The 18064-nt window shown below is 44.0% G+C and overlaps 1 protein-coding gene across 1 annotated transcript in view; it reads right to left on the reverse strand.

Moving 5' to 3' along the window:
- Positions 1-17357, reverse strand: part of NIPAL2 (NIPA like domain containing 2) — a 48326-nt gene extending 30969 nt beyond the window's left edge. The window contains 3 exon segments of the mRNA XM_054287989.1: positions 17002-17224; positions 17226-17257; positions 17259-17357. Coding sequence (XP_054143964.1) covers positions 17002-17224; positions 17226-17257; positions 17259-17357 — 354 coding nt within the window.
- Between the last annotated feature and the right edge of the window lie 707 nt (positions 17358-18064).

Raw genomic sequence — 18064 nt, forward strand, 5'->3', positions numbered from 1 at the left:
TTTTTCCCCCAAAAAAGGACCTAGTTTTCTACATTATCCAGAAGGAAAACCATCAGCAATCAAACCATTGGATAATTGTGTTCCTATTGGAACACAATTATCTTACATGTTAACATACCCACTATTTGACAGGGCAGCCAGGAACACAGGTGTCCTGAAAGTGTCTTTAATGTATTGTGTTATTTCATTATAAAAATTCCTAATCAGACTGTCTAAATTCCACTAAGATTTGCAAGCTTTCTATGAAGCCAAGAAATTAAAAACACTCAAGCAGGATTCATTATTTTGGAAAGAAGTCATTTAAAGATGCCATTTCAGCAAGGTCAAACAACATGTACTTGACAGAGCTCCCTGTCCACTGTCAAAAAGTTCTAACACATTGCAAGCCATCCTAAGTGTATTAAAAACCCATTCAAGGTCACTTCTGTAGTGCTGTGAGGAGCCCCATTAGCTTGTAGAGAAGACAAACATAACCATCAGTTTTTATAAACAAGGTCACGGTAATATAACCCAGCATAACAAAAGTTTCCAGGCTGTAAAGCAGCATCCAACTCTGTGCTTACAGCCTCATGTTTCATACTTACCCAAAAGGTTCCTGAGCAGCTCTGAACAGGCAATGCCTACCACCACAGAGACTGCTGCCCCTCAACACTTATAAAGAGCTACATGTTCCAAAAGCACTTGGAGGGGGGATTGTTGTTGTGGCTAGATAGTTCCCAGACTGAGCAAAGGCATCCCCAAAAGTGTGAAGAAACAACAGCCGTATTACAAACCAAATATAATATTTAAGCCAAGCAGCAGAACCCAACTGTTTCCAGCCCCTCTGTTTCTGCAGTGGCCCAGAGCTGGCAGGAGAAGCAGACAACAGACCTGATCAGAGAGCAGCGCCTGGCTGCCTGCCAGGTGTCACCAGGACATGACTGATGGGTCCAAAGGGATTCAGGGACAAGAAAGCAGTGAGTGAGGGGGCTCCCTCTGCTAACTATTACAGCATCAGTGCCACAGCTTGCATACAAGAAGCATCCAGTGAGAAGCATTACTCAAGATTTTAGCCCATAGCCTCTGGTGCGTGGCCACTGGAGGTCCTTCCCTTCTTGCATCCTCTCCCTGGGATCCAGCAGCATGTTCTGGGCTCTCACACACACTGTGTTCTGGGAACACACCTCCCTGGAGCCAGTGTGTGATGTGACACCTCAGCACAGAGGCCCCTGCAGAGATCAGCACCCACTGTTAGAGGGACACACAGCCTCCTTCCACTCTGGGGAAATGCTGCACATGGACACCACCCTCTGCAGAAACCCAGGGGATGGGGTTTCCTTCCTTATGCCTTAATGCTGTAGCATCAAATCGTGAGCACTGATCTTGCCCAAAGTTTGACCACTTCATCCTGCCCACACAGCAGCTTCAAAAAACAGCAACTAAATCAAAACTGTTTTCTTGCTCCTGAAGACTTGTACTTTTTAAATGACAACATGCTCCCTTGTGAGGAGGTGGAGAAGTGGCCTTGTCAGCCTTGTCATGAAGTGTTTAAGAAAAAGGAGACAGAAGGGAATAGAAAACAGAATCTGCCCCCTCATTTACCCCATCATTTCACTGCAATTACATTAGTAATTGTAACAAATCCCCACTACTCCCAGCTGAGAACTCAGTCTCTCTGTGGCTCTTGTTGTTCCAGAGGCTGATCCTATCGTTATGGCTGCATCTCTGGATGCAACCCCTTGCAGCTCCTTCCTCCCAGTTTTCAGCTGGGGGTCACAAACCTTGCACAGGACTCAGTAGGCAACCAGCACACCACAGAGAAAACACCATTGATGTGAGCCAGACCACAAGAGGGTCTCCATCCAGCTCTTGAATGCAGCTGGTGAGCAGAGGATGAGGTCATGTGTTCCATTGGTCATCTAAAATACTGTGCTAAATCAGATCCATGTGTGGGTACTGATGATGACCTGAGTGTGTGCCTCCAGAGGCTGTGAATCAAATCTCCAGCAGCAGGTTTTCCAATGCCCTGCATCATGGGTGTCCTCCCCAGAACAGCAACTGCTTTTGCACCACGGTGGTTGCTTCACCAGGTACCTGTGAGCTTGGCTCAGATATCACTGGGGAACAGATAAGATTTCTATCATGATGACCAGCCTGTGTCTGAACAGAAACAATGTTACAAAGGTCAATTCTCTTCTTGGAGAAACACAGAATGGTTTGGGTTGGAAGGGAGCTTAAATATAATTTAATTCCAACCTCTCTGCCATGGGCAAGGACACCTTCTACCATGCTGGTCAAAGCCCCATCCAGCCTTGAACATTTCCAGGAACGGAGCATCCACAATTTCTCTGTGCAAACTGTTCCAGTGCCTCACCACCTCATTGTGAAAAGCTTCTTCCTTGTATCTAGTCTAAATCTGCCATCTTTTAGCTTAAAATCCTTATGCTGTGACACTCCTCTGTGCCTAACTTAAGCAACCTCCTGGTCTGCACCCAAGGAAAAGCAGTGCACATGTAGAGGCAGCAGGCTGGGCTCCAAGCTCACTCCCATGGCTCAGGTCACCTTATGGCAATGACCACACGTTTCACCTGAGCGTTGCTGTTGGCATCAATAGTGCAGGGCCTTCCCCAGGGGACTCAGGAGCTCTGCTCAGCTGGGGACAGCACCGTGCTGCCAAAGGCAGGGCTGCACACACCCCTGAAGAGTAAGAGCAGAGCACGATGCCCTAAGGAGGTCAAACATCACATGGATCCATTCAGGGAGATGAGATGAAAGCACAGCAACACCCTGCAGCTACAGCATGGCAAAGCTGTCTCATGTGGGTTCATACCCACACGTGCTTATATTAAATTAAAAAATGGGGGGAAATGCAGTAAAGGGGAAAATTACATTGCAAACATCTCAGGCGATTTCTAATGAACCAGGGTTACCACATACAGCAGCACTCAGAGGAGAAAAAGCATATCTCAGGCTAGGAAAACCATTTATGAGAGACAACCTGCAACTGAAGACAGATCACAAAATTGCTGTACTGCCCTGAAAGCCACCAGAGCCCTTCTGTTCCCATCTTATCATGTGAAAGGCTTCATTATTTGTGCAGTGTCTGCCATTTAACATCCTTCAGAGGCTAAAAGACTGGTGGAACAGCCAATTTAATAAGTAATAAACATGATATTCTCTGAGTTTCCAGTTGTGATATCCAGTTGTGATATCATCCACAGCACTGCAGAGCTTCCCACATATAAGTCTCAAGACAAACCTCAGTTGGGGAATTCAGTTGCAGACACAACTTCAGAGCCATGGTACTGCTTCAGTCAACTAAGGACTTCTACAGGAAAGAGCTTTAAATATTCAAAACTGTTGGCATAAAATGCAAGTTTCTTCATCACTGAAACATCTGTCTGAGCATACAGGCCATTTTGTCAGGCCCCAGATTTCAAACTGTTGACATATTCTTCCAGTGCTTCCAAATGCATGAGGCTTGTCAGAGAAACAACCTTAAGTTTTCCAGAAAATAAGAAACAATACAGAAATTTATTTTACTTCACTTAAATATGTTTTGGAACAAGCCATGAAAGCCACCTACCCACTTTGAAGTCCTTCCTCGATAGCCCCTGAGCACACAGACCATGGACTGAGATTGTGGATCTGCCAGCATTTTCCTTGGTGGCAAACAGGCTTGAGGAATGCTTTCCTCTGGCCTGCTGCTCCCTCACTGCCCTGCTTGAGTGCCTGAAATAATCCATCCAAAACTTACCCCATTACCATTACGTTCTTTATCAGCCACCTGCCAGTGTTTAACACTGAAGGAGGGTGAAAAGTCACAATTCACAGCAAGGGTTTCAAACCAGTGACGCTGTGCAGTTTGTCAGGGGTGACACTGCCCTGTACAGGGGGTGCTGGGGTAAATGAGTTCAAGAAATGGCAAATTTGCCTCAAGCAAGGCACCCTCAGCACTGGCCTGGCACTCCCATCCCAGCCACATGAGGCTCCTGCACAAGCTGGGGTGTGGGGGAGGGAGGTTTGAACCATCAGCCAGGAGAAATCCACTTGTCACGTGGAGGGCAGCACTATTTTGCTATTCAAAATAAGCGAGCAGCAGTGTGGCACTGGCTAGGTATGGTCCTGCTCCCAGCACTCAGGCAGGACCTGATGCTTGTTTACCAGAAAACCTTTTCACATCATTCTGACAGTATTTTAAATTGACATTTTACATGCAAAGTCTCTATTTATTGTCAAAGTAAAATAAGGGTTTTATGGCAAATGAAAGCCAGGCTGAAATCTGTATCTTTGGCAATAATTCTACTAAGTTTATCCCTTGCAGACTAAAATCTGCATTGGAGACTCAGTTATATGGTGAAATGCAATTTATCCATATTACATGTGTGTTTTCCTAAAGCACATTAAACTGCAGTTGCCAGGTCTGTGAAATGAAAACTTAGAAAAAGGAACATAATTTGCACTGACTAAAAGGTATATGCCATTATTTATGGAAACTTGCTATGCCTATAAATTGAACTGATGAGCAGAAAAAACCCCAAACACTTTAAATGTCTGTTGTCAGCTCACTCATCAAGGCTAGTTAAAGTGTGGCTCCTTTTTTTTTGTTGATTTCTCCACGTATTTGTGATCTAAAGGTGTTCCCAACAAATTTAATGGTGTGTACCGTTTCAAAAGCTATGCACCATTTCCAATAACTGGGATTTTGTCAGACCTCAATGGATCTTATTAAAAAAAAAAAAGAGAAAGGGGTGGAACATGTTCTAAACTTCCAATTATGAGTTAACTCTGAAGCAAGAGGAATTCAGAGTCCTTAACAAAAACCATATTTTTCAAAGAGCTACCATGTGGAATTGGGAGAGGCTTATCATTTAGCTATTATTATTCACAAAGCTCTGGCTGTACTCAGTACTTCACAGATGTACAAATAAAACAAGGTCCTTGTTCCAATGGTTTTCATAGTGCAATTCATATACTCAGATATCAGTTAAGGTCCACATGAAGTACTGAAGGACAGCTGAAATAAGAGTAAAAGGGCAATTACCAGTGTGGGAACCTGAAATGAAAATGCATTTGATTTTTTCATTGTGACATAAAAGAAAAGGGGCATTGTTCAACATATGAGAAGGAGAGAGTTAAAACATTTGGCATCATCATTGTCAGGAATAGAGAGAGGAGACTTGGTAACTACATTACCTCCCAAATTTAAAATTTATCTTTTTCCAGGAAAGTAACAAATTGCAAAGGCTGGAATGAGAGTCTGTTAAGTTATGAAAAGGTGGGGGAATTTCAGAGGATACAGCAGCTACAGAAATGGGACTCTTTTATTTATCTCTAGGTTTTAATCTCTTTCCTGAGATCTTAATTATATTCATCACTCTGATTATTTTAATTCATATACATAGCAGCTAGCAAACCAAGCTGGAGAATATGAACTGTGAAATAAAGTAACTAAAGTAACTTTTCATGTGCTTACTAAGGTTATGTACAAACATATCCACCCACTGTACTGTTAACAAGCCTAGAATCATGGAGTTAAGTTGAAAAAGACCTTTAAGATAATTCAGTCCAGCCATTAACCCAGTACTGCCAAGTCCATCACTTAAACCCTAAGCACCACATCTACATGTCTTTTAAGCACCTTCACGGATGGTGACCCAACCTCCTTCCTGGACAGACTGTTCCAGTGTTTCAGAACCTTTTCTGGGAAGAAATTTTTCCTAATGTACTATTCAAACCTTCCCTGACACAACCCGAGGCCATTTCCTCTTGTTCTATCACTTGTTACTAGGGAGACAAGAATCACCCACCTCACTACAACCTACTTTCAGGTACTTTTAAGAGACCACTATGAGTAGCAATTTTTTTTTCCTTTTTTAAGAGTTAAAACTAAACCTGTCACTTCTACATTTCAATTTCTTATTCTCAGGAATGAAATCTTAAAAACTAGAAATAAATGGGAAAATGGAGAAGGGGCAGAATAGATTTTTACACTGTTTCCACGAGCAGCCTGTGATAGTTCGGGACATTTTTGTTCCTGGGATATTTTGCTGCATAATCAAAGACCATTTCATGTTTTTAATAATGCCTGCTAGATTGAAAATAAAAACCTCTCCCATGACTGTATAAAAACATCAATCATAGCTGAAAACATCTTAATAAAAGATTTTCTCAAGTACCATCACATACTGTCTCCGTGGCAACTACAGAAATTAAATACCAGGAAAAGCAAGAATAGGAATATAAACTTTTGTCAGTTTCCAGGTCCCACAGGAGAAACAGGGAGGCAAACTAGCACTGCCTGACCAGCTTCTCCCCTAAAATAGCCAGTTGGCTTGAGGATATGCTTCTGTTGCTGCCTAGGAGCAGGCTTTCTGGATATCCCTGTCTGACCCAGGCTAATTCCTGGTGTACAAGGTAAGGTCCAAGCCTAGGAATATGAATCCCCAGAAGCTACAGTCTGGCTCACATTGAGAGGCTGTGCTGTTCCTATCACATGCTTAATGTGGCTCCATGGACCCCTAAACTGAGAGCCAAGGAGGTGACACAAGGCTTATGGCAAGCTGGAGGCAAGCTCAAAAGGGAGCTATCTGAACAACTGAGTAAACAGAGCTGTTCAGTGTCACAGCAGGCAGGGCAAGGCACAAGGAGTACTCTCAGAGAGATGGCTCACTCTGCATGCACACACAACCTCTGCATGGACACACAAATGTGCCTCCAAGCCAGGCACAGAGAGCTCATTCCCTCCTGTTATTGTAGAACAAGTCTTGCTAAAGAACAAATGAGCTATTTCTGACTCTACCTCAATCAGAAACAGAAAACCCTGAGAGAAATGTAACCAGCTTAATACATTATTTAGCAAATCCTCAAAAGAATTTTTATATAAGAATCTCCCTTTACCAGTTGAGAGGAATGGCATGCCTCTTCCAGCATGCACCTCTCCAGCATCACTTTCAAACAAAGGCAGGCTTGTCTCCCATCCTAACTCAAATAATCTGTTAGCTGCAACTAACCCTTCCTTTGATCTTCACAGAAAATGCTTCTCCATGTCACAACCTGAGTGCACGTGCTCAGTTGTTGAAACACAAAGTCACCCATGTCAGACAGGGGCAAACACAGGCAGGAAATCACAATGCTCCCAAGCCAGTGGCACTTCAGAAATATTCTAACAGGAATAACAACAGGGCAGGGAAAAAAGAAAAGACCTGACTGCAATTAGAATGAAGTTGGATCCATCTGTTAAAAGAATTACTTGATTTTATGTCAGGGGAAGGAGCTACCCTTCCAGCCTGCTGTTCCTGCAGAGGAGGGTTGCTCTGCAATAGTTCTCTTGCTTTCCTTCCTGCACCTCTCGCACTTGGCTCTCCTAGTTTGGTTTCCAGAGTGTTAATCATTTACAGATAGTTCCTAATGCAAAAAAAAAGAGTGAACTCCAGAAGGCAGAACCTTCTGCTTAGCAGCATTATTCATTTAAATATAAACAACTGCTAGATTATCAGTGGTGACCTAAAACAAGAGGTCCTGCACTGCCTGAAATATTCACACATATATAGATGAGTGCCTACGCATAAACACACAGCTGGATGCTTTTAATTTGCAGATACTTATGATAAAAACTGTAAGATGCAAATCTTGGAATAAAAAAATAAACTCTAAAGAAATGGCCTCACATGCAAGTTTCTTGCAAGGGCCTGAGACAGAGGTAGCAGGCTCATGTTTGCTCCGCTGTCTCCCTGTGGCACAGTGCAGTTGCACATTTTGACATTTTACTGCAAACCAGTTTAGTGGTAGTTTACAGGTTTAAAATATAAAAAAGTATTATTAGCATTTTGTAATTCATAGTGAATGCTGACATAAAGAGTAGGGGTTTAGCTCACAAAAATCCAAAGCATCTAGTTCATATCTGCCTTCTGCAAGAGGAAACTAAGACCAGTGTAGCTGAATGATCTCTTCTACATACCTTTAACACCTTTTTATATGCTCCGTTGTACTTACAGAGAAAACAAGGTGGTGATGGTTTTTCCCCTAGTTTTGAGCATTGTTGGTCTTTCAGCAACTGTATCTTATGTGGATTCTCCAATATAGAACTTGCTGTCTCTTTTTTCTGCAATTTTAGCATTAGTATAGGATTTAATGGTTATAGAGCTTCTTCTTGACAGGGATTACTATGGAAATGGGGTGAGGAAGATAAATTCCTTTTCAGGAATTGAAGAGATGAAGGAGAACTGAGTATCCTTTTCATGAGGCAGATGCTATTATTTCTCACATGCATGTTTTTTAAACCATGCACTGCTCTTCAGTTTGTCCTGGCAGCCTCAGATGTGTGGTTATCACAGCCGCCAGCAGCTCAGCCTCACACAGCTGGAGCCACCCTTCCAGCAAGATGGGGGAGAAAATTGGAAGGGTAAAAGTGCAAAAACTTGTGGGTTGAGATAGAGACAGTTTAATAAATAAAGCAAATGCTGCATGAGAAGCAAAGCAATGTCAGGAATACATTCACTGCTTCCCATTGGTGTATAAGTGTTCAGCCATTTCTACAGAAGCAGGGCTCCAACATGGGTAATTTACCTAGGAGCACCAATGCCAAGTGTCCCCTTTTGCCCTTCTTCCCCCTGCTTTCTATGCTGAGCACAACCCCATATGGTATGGAATAGTTCTTTGGTCACTTGGGGTCAACTGTCCCAGCTGTGTCCCCTTTCCTGCTTCTTGTGTCCCCTTCCCTTTCTTGCTTCTTGCTTCCCAGCCTACACATTGATGGGGCAGTATGAGGAACAAAGCCCACCTCAATGCCCTGCAAGCCCTGCTCAGCAGTAACTAACACCCTGGTTGCTAGCAGTACCTTTTCATCAAAACTCCAAAACAAATTACTATGAAGAACATTAACTCTGGCGAAAACAAGTACAGTAGTCAAGAGATGGAGCTAGAGACTTGATCAGGTGAAAGCTGCTATTATTTGTTTGACAGAAGCTTCTGCAGACATGACAAGCTTTGCTCTTGGTCATCTTGACATGATGACTGAGTCATTGCTGCACGATAACACAGACACAATGAAAATGTTCATGGTGCTTTAGTCACTGCTGAGAGCAAAAGACTATTACTGAAAGAGAAATAAAGGAAAGAAAATAATGTGATAAGAAGTCAATAAATAAAAGAACCTTGAGACAATTACAAAGCAGAAAAAATCCCCAAACCCACAGCAATACCCCCAATAAAAATGGAAAAGAAACATTAAGAAATAGTAGGTTAGAATCATAAAACAAAGTAAATGAAGTCACAATCTATTTACTCCTAAGCTGGAGCCCAAAAAAATTAAACTAGGTTTTAACTGAGAGTTAACTGTGTGGGTACAAGTCTGTTATGCACACAAAGCCTATATTTTGGTTGTTTTTCACAGGAACATATTTACAGTGGAGATACCCTTGGCTGTTGAAGAAAAGGGCTTCAAGTACAATCTGTACTAGCTGGCAAAATTACTTTGTTTCCATTAGGATGACAGTCAAATCATTGAACATGCTAGCTAGGACTCTGGTGGAGGTTTCAGCTCCCATGAGGCTGATTTGGTTCTGGGGAATTAAATGGCAGCCAGAGGCAGAGTTGTCCACAGAGGGACATGCACTTCTATGTTACTACCTCACCTCACCACCATGACGTCCTGTCCAAGGAGCCAGCATTTGCTTTGCTCTGAGTCATTGTTTTCATGTGTGGAGGGACTTCCTCCAAACCTTGCACCTCACCATAGACCTCTACATTACAGGTTGTTTCTGCAAACCACAGCAGGATTCAAAGGAAATATAGCCAGAGAGTGGCTGTGCGCCTCATCCAAGAGTTTAACAATTCTGTGACTTCTCACTATCATAGTTCCATAACCTCTCTTCATTTCCCCATTATGGGCAAAACAGTTCGTATCACCAAACGAGGCCAAAGCTTCTAGCCTAGATGATGTAAGTAAGCCATGAACGTCATCAAGGAGAGTGGAATTATACCAGTATAACCTCAGTCCAAGCAGCACACACCTGTTCAGTTTGATGGTGACTATTTACTTTTGAGCACACTGCAAACATCCCTTCCTTAAAAGCTCTGCTCCTCGCCTGGTGTTGATTCACACACCAACTGGCTGCTCTTTGAAGCTGCTGGCTGCTTGTTTCAAAGTTCATATTAGTCAAAGCATGGGAAGCATATCTCCCCACTGCTCACATTAGTGAATGCCATTTTTCTGGGACAATCCATGGTGACATTATAAACATGAGCATAACAGTTTATACATGTCACCAAAACTCCAAATGAAATAATCACAGTCTTCAGATGCCAGGTTAGTCAAAGGTCCCCACCTCCCTTATCACTGAAGCTCACAGTTGTTGTTTGTTCATCTTTCTAAAGCCTTTTTTTTGAGTTTGGTCAGATTTCTGCCTGAGTGATTTGGGTTTTTTGATTCCTTCAAAGAGGATTTAATCAGATATGGCAGACTATTGGAGACAAGCAAGGATAAGACATTTTTTATCAATGCCCAAAGCAGGCTTCAAGACCCTAGTAAAAGGATCGTACTTAAACTCTGAAGAGCAATGCAGTCTTTGGATCACAAAATCTTAAGAGGCTGGTGTTACAGGTGAGATTTTACATGAAAGACAACTTTTATTTTAAAAATTATATCCATGAGTATTTTCCTGTCAATTTACCCAGACAAATTGCCTCATCAAGGAACCAAATGAATGCTAAGGCAAATGGAGCACCAGAAGCACAGATTCAAGGTGGGAGCAACATTACTCCTTTGTGTGACAGCAATGTCCAAGATCCAAACAGCAACCTCATGAAATCTCAGGAACAGACAGGTGTTGCATGAGCAGCCAGACTCTCACCCTCCATCACTTTGCAACTCGCAGACATGCTGTGAGACTCGAAAATCAACACAGTGGCCACGGCCAACTCAATTTAAAGTCATTACTTGCAGACTAGTCTAGAAGATGGGGACAGGAAGGGCAAAGCACTGCACTGAGCCAGGTACATCCAAAGGAGGGTAGAGATTCAGATTCAGGCCATGCCTGGTCTTTCCCACTCAATGTTGACTAAGGGAAGAGAAGGACTTGCCCTGCTCTGCTGGCTCCATAGTTTTAAGCCCTCTAGTCAGTGGCTAAGCTGGATATCAGACACAGCCTGCTCTATGCACCCCATTTTTCTTCAACATTCCATTTTGAAGCAGTCTGAAGCAAAACTAAATTGTGCACTATGTAGGATATGTGTAATTAGCGACTCAAGTTTCTTTGCATCTGTCTTTTGCACCCCACTTTCTGACAAATGACAAGTATTGTAATGTTCCTTAGTGCCTAGAAATTTCCTAATTAACATTATCACGCCTCTTAAAACAGATTAGTGTAATTACAAAGCTCCTCTTTAACTTGCAGTCACCTCAGTCACCAGTTAAAAAAAAGGAAAAGAAGTCAAATGCAAATGTTCTTTAATGTCCTCAGAAAAAAATTAAAACTCATTTTACCATTGCATCTGCTGGGAAGGGAAGCATGGAAAACAGTCTGAGATTTCTGAAAAATAGCCCAGTGAGAGTCAGACAACAGACAGACAAGCTGTAGCTGGTGCTTAGCATGGCCCTAGCTCTGCAAGAGCATTCATTTCCAAGGTCCTGCATGAGGTGTCCAGGTAGAGCTACCAAGACTTCTTCAAAATGAATTGTGAGCCATCAGCCTAAATAAAAGAGTTTTGCTCACCAGCTTCTGTTGTCTGTCAGGCAAGGAAACACTCCTGCAAGCAGCTCTGCCAGCAATGCTGAAGAGAAGAAAATGCCCAGCTTAGATGGACTGTGAGCTCTCCCACCATCAGCGTTTGCTTTGAGCGCGTGTGCCCCAAGCTCAGGATGTGGAGCTGGGTTGGTTTGCTGCTCTCTGCTGCCCAACACCACGCTGGGCTTGGCAGGAAATTGCCATGGGCTCGTGGCTCCTTCCAGGCTCTGTAGGGGAATCCAAGCAAGATACTAGAGGCCTGCCAATAGCACACACTAGGCAATTCTGCTCTGGGACCCTGAGAAGTGCCTGGTGGAAACCAGATAAGCAGGTCACTCCTCAAGCAGGCTGATAAAACTGCATACTGCCTCCAGTCTTTGGGCTACTCTCCCACTGTTCCAGACCTGCTGCCCCATGTCCAGCCTCCTCTATATTCATAGGAACTCATGGTTTGCTCCCACTCTGCGTGCAGTCATCAATGGCAAAACCCCCTACATTTCCCTATGGAATATGAGAGCTGGGATGATACAAGCATGCTTATAGTGTTGTGCAAAAGGACAGGCAAGGGGTAATGCTTTCCTGTACTTATTTCCATTACCTTTGAGTCATGAGCAAGTTCCCAAGCAGCAGCTGATCTCCCTTTAACCTGGAGGCTGCAGTCTATAAGCTGTGTGCTCATTTCCCATCAGAGATGTGATCTTTACATCTGCAGGGACAGTTGATGTTCAACACAGCAGAATGTATGAGGTTAAAAAAAGATATGGACAATATTTTCTAACCAGTGTTCAATTTTGCCCTCTTGTGTCAGCTTCTTGGTCACACTAAAGCTAATCAGAGCATAACCCTCAGCAGATCAGACCCACAGCTCTGGCAGAGCCTGAGAGCTTGTGTGCAAGTTAGCCCAGTTGAGAGTCCTGCATTTAGGAGCCAAAGCCACAAATTGTTTTCTAGCAGAAACTAGTTAAATGGGCATAAAACCATGGAAAGTTGCTGGATTCCTGACAGCAGAACAACACTGGAAAATCATGCAATGCTTCTTGCTTCTAGCTGCAGTGGGCAGAAATTGAAATATAGGAGATTCCATCTGAACATAGGAAGAACTATTTTACTGTGAGGCTGGCAGAGCACTGAAACAGAGAGGCTGTAGAGTCTCCTTCTCTGCAATGACTCAAAAGCCTTTTGGACACAATTCTGAGTAATGTGCTCTAGGGAGCCCTGCTTGAGCGTGGAGATTGAACCAGATGATCTCCAACCTTAGCCATTCTGTGATTCCTTCCAAACTTACCCATTCTATGATCATGTGCTTCATTATAACATTTAAGTTTTGAATTCCCCTATAAGAGATTAAAAAAGGTTACATTTGAAAGGCTGAAGAAAGTCCTCTTTTTAAGTATTGATTTTTTAGGGCTGAAATTAATATACATTTCTGCAATACCTAGGAAATTATTTGCATTTTCTCCCAAACACATTTCCCAGTAAGATAAAGGAAACTGAAACTGCATGAACTCTGAAATCTCACAGGTAAAGGACAACAGGATGACATAGGGTCAGTGTTTTGATACTCTTGTTTGCTTTCTGTGAAGAGTTTTAGAATAAAGAGCTGAAGGGATGGTGTTGAACAGGAAAAACTTCACAGATGAATACACCACCAGAAAGCAGGGTGAGGACATTTTTCTCCACTTTCCCCATGCTCAGGGACTGGTTTACTGATTAACCTGGAAAAGCTAACATCTGCAGTGCATCAGGGAGCATACTGGAGACTGAGGTATCCTACAGAGACAGAAAAAATAAAATTAAAAACCCCAGGAGGGTTTGCCTTCAACAGACTTTCTCTTCCTTCCTGCAGAGGAAAGATGTCCTGATTGAAACCCACCTGTGCTGTGGCCATGCTGCCCTCTGACTCCCACTCACATCTCCTATGGACACCTTGAGTTGCTTAGAGCTTTTTCTAATTGAAAGCCATGGCTGGAAATGCCGTTGCTTAAGTATTTAAAATGTCCTGGTGATTGTTTGTAGGGATGTACCATGACAACATTTTTCTCTGGTGATGGTGCCAGCTGAAGAGACCCTTGCTGTTTCTGGGGTGCTTCCTGAGCCAAGGCAAATGGAGAGAAAAATCTTTCCCTCCATGGAGACAGCTCCCTGCCTTCCTGCCTTGGGTCCCTCACAGCTCAGGTGAAGCAGTCCCCATGGCATCACAAGTACCAGCAGGCACTGGAAAAAATGAGACCAAATGATGCTCTCACCTTGCTGAGGCTCAGTGGCACTGGACATCAAGCCCTGAGTTGAAGCACTGAAGATGTTTCTCTTGAACAGAATGAGATAAAAACCTCAATTGTGGCATTCCACAAAAAAAATCTAGATTTCATCTATATGATAGAAGGCAGAATAGAAAAACCTCTATAATAATCTGCTTAATCTGTGGGATTTCTCCTCACAGCTGATAGCAGCCACCACCGCTGGCTGATGAGACCCCACAAGGCAACAGGCACACACTCACCACCTGGCAGGCTCTGATGGACTCTGAGGGGACAAGAGGCCACAGGTCCATCTGAAGGAACTGTCAGCATTGTCAACCCCTAAATACAGAGTAGAAATTATTTATTCCTACAACCCACAATATAAGGCTGTGGGCTGTAGGAAGGTGGCCGTCTGGGCAGCCAGTAATAACTCAGAGTCTATGAAGTGATAGGCAAAGAAGGAAAAAGAAGCAGAAGTGAAATAAATTTCTATCTCTGGCTCAGGTTCTGCACTTGAATAACTACACACAGTGTCTACACACAACAGACGTGAAATGCTGAGTTACAGAATAGTTGTTATGGGGCTCTGAGTAACATGGTTGAGTGGAAGCTGTTCCTGCCCATGGCAGGGGGTTGGAACCAGCCAGCCTGGTCCTTCCAAGGACCTTCCAACCCTTCAGCAAGGTCCTTCCAACCCAAACTATTCTATGATTCTATTTCATCTGAGCTCTCAGTGACTGTTCTCATACAGATGTTTTCGCCTACTCTGATAATACAAAGTCAAACCAAGATCAGTACTGTAGATAATAATCTCAACTAACCCTGCAAATTGTTTTTGTCCATAAACAACAATATTGTAAATAAGTAAAAACCTATGAGAAGTCCTGAGGGAAATAAAAATGTATTACACTGAGGCAATTACATACACTTTCTATTAAGCAGACAAAGCCCACATGTTGTGGCTTCCTACACTCATTGCTCCAGCAGACACAAAAATATTACAATATTAGTTTGCAGGAAATACTTCAGGTAACTAAGTACATATTTCATCAGATTTTACTGCACCATTAAACACACTCATGTCCTGTAACACACCCTGCCTATACAGGGAGGGCTGTGGGAGCATGGCCTGGGTATTACTGATTTCAGAGATGGAGCTCCTCAGGCAGTATCAGCCAAGCTATATCAGCTATGCTGATGGCAAGGAGAAATCCAACTCCACTGCTCTTCCCCATGGCCATGTGTGCTCCCTTCCACACTTAGGCCAACAGCTAGCATACAATCAGCCTGATCAGGGTCCTCTCTGGAAAATAATCCCAATTAAATCAAAAGACAAAGAAACGTAATTCCAACACAAAGCAGTATTATACTACACAGTCACATGGACACAGCCACTTAAAGTTTTTCCAGGGAGCTGAGTGTTTACAGACATCACTGAAGGCCTAGACCAGTGCCATGGATTTCCCTAAAGAATGTATCAGATCTGCTGCTCCTGGGTTGATGTGTCTGATGCCCATGTGGCATTAGGCATCCACAACTGGCAGCTGTGCCAAGCCCCTCATGTCTAGGAGCTCTTGAAAGGGGATCTCACTCTTTCACCTCCTCATGGGGTTGAAGGGGCTGAAAAATACTCTCCCAAAGGTGATTCACCTCAGCTGTCTTGGGCTGTTCCCAGGCAGATCAGAGCCAGTGTAGTTATAGTCTCTTGTAGAGGGAGAAAACAAAGAGCTCATTTTCAAACCAACAGAACAAAATGACCTCAAGAAAAGGGGAAGGGAAAGCCCCTGTGCAAAGACCTGAAAATGGGACGGTCCACTGAATCACAGGATAGCCACGAATGGGAGGAGGGAATTGTTTCTGAGGCTTCCAGAAACATAAAATGTGAAAAAGGGGGTGGACAGAAGAATGGAACTGTTGGAAAAATTAGGGTTGGCATCAACACATGACCCATAGCTACCCATTACTGCTCCAAAGCTACAACTAAAGTAAATAAAAGAACAGAGTATCAGTCTCACCCACAGACACCCAAGCAGCTCTACAATACTATTAAGGTCTACCCAGAAAACGACCACGTTTAAAAAACAGCCAGAGTCATGCAACAACCCCAAGGAGTACAGGAGCAGGACTGGGAGGTTTTCCAAGCAAACAGAAACCCCCTATTTTGACCTGCAGGTGGGTATCCCCATGCCAAGGGAATTCCCTGTTGCTGCCAACTTCTTGGCAGCTGGGCAAGCTCACAGCCTTGGGACCCCAATTCACAAACCCACAGTAAAACCATTGGCTCCACATTCTTATCTCCCAGTAAGAGACCTCAGCTCTGGTCCTGGGAAGCACTGCCACCAGCCAGCCATCAGCCAGGAGTCCTGCTGCTCCAGGGACCTGTGCACAGGAATTCTCAGTTTTCCTTCACTCTGAGAACATGGGGCTGAAAAATGCACCCTGCCAAATGGACATCCACCCAGCAGCAAATGCAGAATCCAGAGGGGACAGTTTTGGGACCTTCTTCAGGCTATCACCTGCTACTGGGCTGTTCCTAGAAAAAGACACCAGCTAGTTCCAAGCCGTTTATGTACAATTTATATCAATACTTTCCATCATGACAAAGTGGTTTGCCTCTTATGCAGAGAAAGTCAAGAATGCTGGGTATCTTTCCATGCCTTCTAAACAAAAAGCAGAGAAAAGGTAAAGGGTTTAATCAACCTCCAATTAATTTTTATTGGTAGCAGATGCTTCAAATTGCTAGCTCTTAGGGGCTGCTTCAGTCTCTCTTTTGCAGTTGCCTAAATCCATTGTCAGCAGTGACAGAAACACAGATGACAAAAACCAGGGCTGTTCTAGCAGAGAACAGAACAGCTCTGCCCAGTTCCTGCTCAGCAAGGACTGCTCGGAGAGGGAGCCAGGGTGGGATTCAGGCTGAACTGTGGGGTGAGGAGGGAGCAGAGCCAGCAGCCAGCAGGTGCTGGAGTGAGGCCCTTCAGAGGACCCAGAAGAGAGGCTGAATCCAGTGCCCCTCTGCCCAGGCCCTGCTGCTGCTGGCGCTGCACGCTGGCACTTACCTTGTGTGTGCTGTACCAGGGCCCGGACAGGGGCCCGCTCCCGGATCCTGCTCCCCCAAAGGATGCATTCCAAGGTGCCTGGGAGGATGTCCATGGCCCTGCCCTCAGGCCCCAGCCACTGGCCATGCCGTGCAATGTCACACCAGTGGGGAGGGGTGGCTCTGAGGAGAGGTGACCAGGACGTGGCACTCTCTTCCTGAGGTGGGCAAGGCTCCTCACATCCTCTGCACACAGGTGTGCGCAGCCAGGGCTGCAATCGCTGGTGTGCACCAGGACACCCTTAGCTGGAGAGTAGTTGGAGCACAGGAGAGGAAGGGGAGCTTGACAGAAGGTTTTGCTGCTCCTTCCCAGGGCATTCAGGTGCCTTTTTTTTGGTCTCTGACTTCCCCAATGCCCCACCCTCCTCTGAAGAGGCAGCCTGGGAATTTAACTCCTTCAAATCACTGCCTAAACCTAATGGTTAAGTATTAATTCCTCACTGCTAGATTGCAAAACTTAGAAGTTGTTGTTCCCAAAGGCAGATAATCACATAAATTCTTACTTATGTCCTTTATTTTTCTCTTCTAATTATTTCCTGAATAGTTTCTTTTGAGAGACTTCAGGCAACGTGTTCATTCCCGGTCTGTGGCTTTATTCATTCATTCTTTTAGTTTTGATTTGATAATTTGTTTCTTCTGGGGAAAACAATGATTAAACAAGCTCATTAAAGGGAGTGTAAAGCAGGCAAGGTACGAGCTTGGCAGAATTACATAGGAGACAGAAGTAGGCCTCTCCAGAGAAGCATAGAAAGAAATATTAAGACACCACATCTTCAGGCTATTGACAATACAACTGCATGCAATCCAGAGAGCTCACACTGTACCTTGGAGGAACCAACTTGCATTAATTCATTCCTTTGCCTAGCTGGGTTTGAAACCCAAAGTCCTGACAGTTATTGCAGCAGACAAGGGTCACTGGGCAATTATTCTGCTCCCTGCTACATTGGTTTTCTCCTACTCTTAAGAAGAACTGGCATTGATTTCTTAGTCCCAGTAGTGCTACCATCAGCAAGATGCACTGAGAG

Source organism: Melozone crissalis, unplaced genomic scaffold, assembly GCF_028551555.1.
Source record: "Melozone crissalis strain CALT ecotype California unplaced genomic scaffold, PUWL_Pcris_2 ptg000002l_1, whole genome shotgun sequence".
Taxonomy (NCBI): domain Eukaryota; kingdom Metazoa; phylum Chordata; class Aves; order Passeriformes; family Passerellidae; genus Melozone; species Melozone crissalis.